General features: G+C 66.4%; 2 protein-coding genes across 2 annotated transcripts; one reads left to right on the top strand and one right to left on the bottom strand.

The window, feature by feature from the left end:
* Nucleotides 1-244: 244 nt before the first annotated feature.
* On the bottom strand, nt 245-4963 carry MNEG_8456 (hypothetical protein; the record flags this gene model as incomplete). The annotated part of the gene is made up of 11 exons (XM_014043069.1): nt 245-509; nt 799-931; nt 1199-1590; nt 1977-2086; nt 2289-2412; nt 2696-2830; nt 3076-3156; nt 3483-3577; nt 3879-3972; nt 4281-4403; nt 4689-4963. The coding sequence occupies 11 exons, from the start codon at nt 4961-4963 to the stop codon at nt 245-247; spliced, it is 1827 nt and encodes a 608-aa protein (XP_013898523.1).
* Nucleotides 4964-5467: 504 nt separating this feature from the next.
* On the top strand, nt 5468-5886 carry MNEG_8455 (hypothetical protein; the record flags this gene model as incomplete). Its single annotated transcript, XM_014043068.1, has 2 exons — nt 5468-5581; nt 5799-5886. Coding segments are annotated over 2 exons (202 nt in total), but the record flags the coding sequence as incomplete, so codon positions are not given.
* Between the last annotated feature and the right edge of the window lie 323 nt (nt 5887-6209).

Raw genomic sequence — 6209 nt, 5'->3', positions numbered from 1 at the left:
CACACACACACACACACACACACACACACTCACACACACACACACAAACACACACAAGAGCGCGGCGTCACCCAGACACACACTGACGGACGCCTTGGGCGGATGCACCCCCCAAACAAGCCACAGCCACCCGTTGACAACAAGTTGTGCACGCGCGCACACATACACACACACACTCACACACACACACACATGCACACAAGCACACACACACACACACACACACGCATAACCACACATAAGCTCAAACATAGACACATTCATACACCAGCACACCCCAAGCCCCCACCTGGTGGTACATGACGCGCCGCTTGACGCCGCCCACCAGCCCAGGCGCGGCCGCCTCGGGGTCCTCCCCGGGCGCCGGCAGCGCCCACACCGCGCCGCGCCCGCGCCGCGGCAGGCGCGGCACGCGGGGCGCGGGGTCGCTACCGGCGCGCACGTTGGGGTTGTTGTCGGCGTTGTATGATTTGAAGCCGTTGACGTACCACAGGGACTGGTAGGCGGCCCTTTTGGGTGCAGGGTAACAGGGGAGGGGTGCGGCGCAACATGGGGAAGGTGGCCAGCTGGCAGGTGCAAATGAACAGAGGGCGACAGCTTAGGGCAAAGGATTAAAACAGCAGGCGAGCAGGTGCGCAAACGACAAAGGCTCCGCGATCAGCGCGCGCAGGGGCCAGGCAATTTGGCAGAGAAACACTAGCAGCGCGGCACGGTCGCGTCGCACAACAGCGCCGGCGCCCGCGCCCGCGTCCCCGCTGGCCATTTTCGGCTCGCGCGGCGGCAGCGCGTGCCGCGCACTTGTATGCGAAGGCTGGGTCCAGGGCGCGGTCTGGGTGGAGGAAGAGGTCGAACAGCGCCGCGCTGAGGCGCTCGTCCGCGATGGCGCCGAGGAGGTAGTGCCGCTGCTCCCGCACCTTGCCCGGTGAGATGGCTGCGGCGTGGGTAGCGAGGGGGGCAGGCGCGTGGGTGGGCGAGAGGCAGAGAGGGTTGAGGGAGGCGAGGGGAGGGAGATGAGAAGAGGAGGGAACGGAGAGCAGGGAAGGGGGAAGCTGCACCGCGTCAACATGACAAATGCAAGTACAGACCGCCCGTACACACCGCACAATTGACAGCTAAGGCGCGCACGTCTGTTGGCACCGCTCCAATCACCTCCGCAAACATCGAGGGCCGCCCATCTCCGCCGCCTGCCAAAGCTCACCCTGCACCATGACGGCCCCTCCCGGTGATGCGGACAACAGGATGGACGACCCCTCCCGCAAGTTGGCCCCCGTGCTGTCCAGCAGCGCTGTCTGCTTCGCCAGCCGCTCCCGGTCAAACAGCCGCGCCACCTCAGCCAGCTTCGCCCTGCTGTCCTCCACGGGCCCGAACACCGGCCGGGGTATCAAGCCGCCGGCGGCTGCTGCTGCGGCTGCCGCCGCCTCCGCCGCGCGGCCGGCTTTGGCGGCGCAGCAGGGCTTCAGGGGCGCCACGTCCTTGCCGCCGCCGACGCCGCCTGCATCGCCGCCGCTGCTGCTGGGGCTATTGGAGGGGCCCGCGCCCTTTGAGGACTGCAGGCGGTCCATGTGTTGCTCCAGCCGCTGCGTCCACGCACTGTGCGAGCCCAGACCGAGTGCAGATGGGTGCTTTGAGGTCATGAGGGCTGAGGCAGGGAGCAGCAGTGTGCGAGAAGAGACAAGGGGGACCCCAGCCGCCGCTGGACCCATCACACGCTCTTTGGTGTTGGCCTTCAGGACGTAGGCTGCGCTTACGCCCAAACAAAGTGATGCTTGCCGGTGACTCCGTCATTTCCCGCAGGCGCTCAGTCGCCTGACGTTGGCGTGCGAGCTTTCCCTGAGCCTTTGGGCCCTTAAATCACAACCACACACACACACGCACCCCACCAACACACACATACTCACCAAGGCGCATGTACACAAACACACACGCGCACGCACACACGCATCCCCCCATACACACACACAACCCGTGTCCCCCACCTGGTGGCCTCCTCCAGGGGCAGCTCCCTGCTGGTGACGGCCAGCAGCGTCATCCCCACCAGCGGCCCCGCGGAGATGAGGTCGTCAAAGTACGACTCATCCGCCAAGACCTGGGGGGGGGGGGTGAGTGGTACGGTGGGTGCCGTATGGGGTGGGATGGCGTGAGGCGGGATGGGGGTGGAGGTGCAGGGGTGGCGTGCAGCAAGTGCCCAAGGGTGCCAGCCGGCAGAGGTTGAGCTCAAACAGCTGCTCTGCTTGTTGCCCTTAACAGAGGCGGCGGCTCAGTCGAGCGCCTGGCGGGCGGTCCCGCACCTCCTCCGCGGCCTTGCCGGCCCACTTTGGCCCCAGCGTCTCTGCCGCGTGCTGCTCGTGCACATAGAGGCCGTAGGCAAAGTCCTTGCGCCCGTCCAGGCCCTTGAGCCACCGTGTGGGCCGCCTGGAGGTCAAAAGGGCGGGGGCCAGCGGCAGGGCGCGCGCGTGGGGGCCGCGGGCTCACAAGGCGCACGCGCCGCGGCGCCGAGGGTGGCAGTAGATTCCGGCGGATCAGCCCGCCCCTTCGCCGTCCTTGCCTATAGCGTCATGTGCATGGCAAGCCATGGAGCCTGCACCTCCCCAACACAGCCACAAGTGCAAAGTGGCAATAGCCAGGTCACGCCCTGGGCCCTCCGAGGGGCCTGCCACAAGCACAATCAGACCGCGAGGCCGCTGCAGCGCCCCACCTGCTGTAGTAGGGCGCATCTGCCAGCAGCCCCCACGGCAGCCCCATCGTGACGCGGTCCGGCAGCCGCAGGGAGTCCGCCTCGGGGTCCAGCTGCCAGGGCGCCACCTCCTCCAGCAGCCGGATGCGGTCCTCACTGGGGGCGGTTGAGGGCGGGTTGTGCCGGGAGGGGCGACGAGCGGAAGGTGGAGAGGCGCATGGGGCGGGACGCGCAGGTGGGCGGTCCCAACAGAGGCCGGCTGCCGGCAGCCAGGCCGGGCTCCGCCTTTGGAGACACTGCAGCTGAATAGCTGTTGTGCCATGCAGGTTCATTGCGCGTGATTCCGCTCGCCGCCGGGCGCCGCGGCTGCCGCCGTTGCGATGGGTGCGCGCAGCCCTCACCGCGTCAAGCCCTGGGCGGCGTCGACGCTGTTGACGCCACGCGCCGCCAGCGCCTCCAGCTGCGGGTTGCAGTGCACGTACCTGTCCCGCGAATTGGTTGGGTGGGTGTCATGGTGCGTGACCGGGGTAGGCGTGGTGTGCAGCATTCGTGCGCATCGCAGGGGTGCAGCGCGCACGTGTCGCTCTACCGCTGCGCACACAAGCATGAGGAAGCTTCCGTGACCTACAACCTGGCACAGCGCCCAAAGGCTAGTGCTGCTTGCACACATTGACAAACAAAGCCAGGAGGCATGCCTTGCCCCTTGGACGCCAAGCGGTGTACCGCCTGCAATGGATGGCGCGCCGCGTCCAACCCTGAAGCCCAGGTCCGGGCAGGGGCTGCCCGGCCCCCTCGGGCCCCGGCTCACTTATAGAGGTCCCAGAATGAGATCGAGGTGCCGTCCTCGCAGGGCAGCAGCACCTTGTGCTTCAAGTGGTGCAGCTGCACCAGCTGGCGCATCACCTAGAGGGAAAAGTGTGTGGTTGCAGGTGGGTGGCAGGAGGTCGGAGAGGGGGGGGGTGACGCAGGGCAGCGGTGTGGAGAACATGTCACAACGGCGAGACTGCACAGGGGCGGCGGAATCCTCAGAGGAGAGGTGAACTGCCGCCAGCTGGGTCGGCTCGTTTGTGCGTAACGCCATGCGTCCATCCACCAAGTTGTGCTCGTGCATGCACTTGCACACAAACACACACACACACACTCACTCACGCGCGCGCACACACACAGACGTACAACACACCCGTGCACGCACAAACCCTCGCACCTCTATCTCCCAGTCCTTGGCATCCTTGAGCTTCTCCCTGAACCGCTGCATTGTGATGATGTTGCCCTTCTCGCACTCCTCGTCAATCTGCTGCCTGTGAAAGTAGAGGGACGTCGCAGCGGCACGGGCCGCATATGACGGGGCGCCGTAACTGATGTGCCGGCTGATGGCGAGTGCAGGGGCCAACGACGCGGCGGATCGCGGCCGCTACGCTGCTGCCGCAGCCGTGCCGCCCCGACGCGCGTCCGGGACCGCACCAACATCGCCGCCGCCAACGCACCCAGCCCTCCGGCCTTGCAGCCGCCATTCCTAGCCGCACAAACGGGCCCAGCCCTCCCTCGCCGCCGCGTGCGGCGCTCGCCCGCCACTGGTCACGCCCGCCACCCACGGGCCGCCGCCCACCTCTCCAAGTGCAACGTGCCCTCCTTGTAAATGGCAGGGTCTGGGGTGCCCCACCACATCTCGTCGGAGGGCGGCTCGCGGCCGTCCTCGCCCACCTCCTCCATATCGGAGGGCAGGACAAACCTGATGGTGTGGGGTTGTTGGGTTGCTGATGGTCAGGTTCGGTTAGGATACTGGTGGGTTGCTTTTGCATGTCTAGGCTGCCCGCGCCGCACGGGCGTTGATTACGGGGCATGCCTTAGAGAGGCGTCAAATCGTTGCACAAGCTGGGGTGCACAGCGCGCAAGGCAGGCAGGAGCATGCGGCGGCGCGTCAGCAGGGCTCTGAGCGCGGCTGCAGGCCGCCGCGTCGCAACGGCGGATGTCTCAACGGTCGGCGGGCCTCGGCCATGAGAGCGTCGTGACTCACCGCTTGAGATCCTCGAGCGTGCGTGTGTGGTCGCCCTGCGCCGCCTCCAGCGGCGTCTTGCCATCGACTACCTCCGCCTGAAAGCGGCGCCATAGGTTGGCCTTGCCGGACGCGCGCAGGTTGTTCAGCGGGTTACGGCGCCACCACTCTCGATATGCCGGAACGAGAGGGTTGCGACTGGCCACGCGGAAGGGCTCATACGCATCACGCTCGTCGCTGAGACCGGGCTCGGTGTGGACACTGGTGGTCGCCTCGGTCTCATCCGAGGACACCATAGCTGATATATGGCGATGGGTTAGGATCTACGAAGCCACGAGTGGAGCGAATGGCTCCCCTGACAGGGGCATGCAATGTGATCTCGGGCTTGTGTGCGGCGCGCAAAAGGAACCGAGTGACACGGCAGCAAATTGTTACGAGACACGTAAGCATTCGCTACAAGTCAACATAGCGAGTAGATCGGCCAGGTTGTGACTCGTCACTCGCTGTCAGGGAGACGATTGCAACATCACAGCAGCGTCATTTACATACGTATCCAAGCAATGACGAGTAAATGTTTGCGCTGTGCGCCTTGCTAAACGACCGTGCGCTGGCCCGCGGCTTGAAGCAGTCGAGGTGTAGCCTTGGTGCAGGGCAGCGAAAATCAAGTGCAGGATTGTGTTGAACGACCGTTTGTTTCTGTGTGGCCTAGCATCCCGCTCAGCTGGACAGGCCCGCGCTGGCAGTGCGCCGACTTGCGGCGCAGCACGCAGGGCGCGCCCACAGACCTAGCACAAGCAGCAATGGCAAGCGTCGCAGACCTAGAGCAGCAGGCCGCGGACACGCGGGCGGCGGGCGGCGATGGCGCGCTCCTGTCGGGCATCCTGTGTGACCTGGCTGACCTGAAAATGGGCAAGGTGAGGCGTCGGTGTGAAGGCAGGTCAAGGGGTCACAGCCGGTCCTCGCCTCGTGGCATTGCCCGCGCAAGCCGTCGCAACCAGAGTCGCGCTGGCAACGAGCTGGAAAGGAGGCAATTGCATGCACAGCAGGCCAGCGGCAGGGTAGAAGCCCACTCGCCCCACTCGCCCCTCGGTGTGTCCGCTGGCGCCGCCGTAAACCATCCCTCGGCGGCAGGGGGAGGTGGAGGCGGCGCAGGAGCTGCTGCAGGAGGCCTACCAGCTGCGCAAGGACGCCATTGAAGGCGCCGCAGCGGCGCCGCCGGGTGCGCGTGCCTGCAGCCCGGCCTGGGGCGTGCTCTGGGCCGCAGCCCAGCGCGGGGTCGGGCCGCCAGGTTGTGAGTTAAGCCCAAGTGCCTAGGGCGAGGCATTCGGCATGAAAATCCGCGGGCTGTGCGCAGGCGCGCCTGGTTGGCTGACTGCGCTCGCCCTCGTCGGGTGGCTGCCCTGGGCGCGCAGGGGCGTCGCCTGCGGCGGCGGCGGAGGCGAGCGGCAGCGGCGATGGGTGGGACAACTCTGACGATTGGGAGCCCGACTTGTCCGGCCTCAAAGCGGCGGCCGAGTTTCAGGACACCAGCAGCAGAGGCGG

Source organism: Monoraphidium neglectum (assembly GCF_000611645.1).
Source record: "Monoraphidium neglectum strain SAG 48.87 unplaced genomic scaffold scaffold01609, whole genome shotgun sequence".
Taxonomy (NCBI): Eukaryota; Viridiplantae; Chlorophyta; class Chlorophyceae; order Sphaeropleales; family Selenastraceae; genus Monoraphidium; species Monoraphidium neglectum.
Note: the sequence above shows the minus strand (reverse complement) of the source record. Positions and strands in the feature narration are given on the sequence as shown.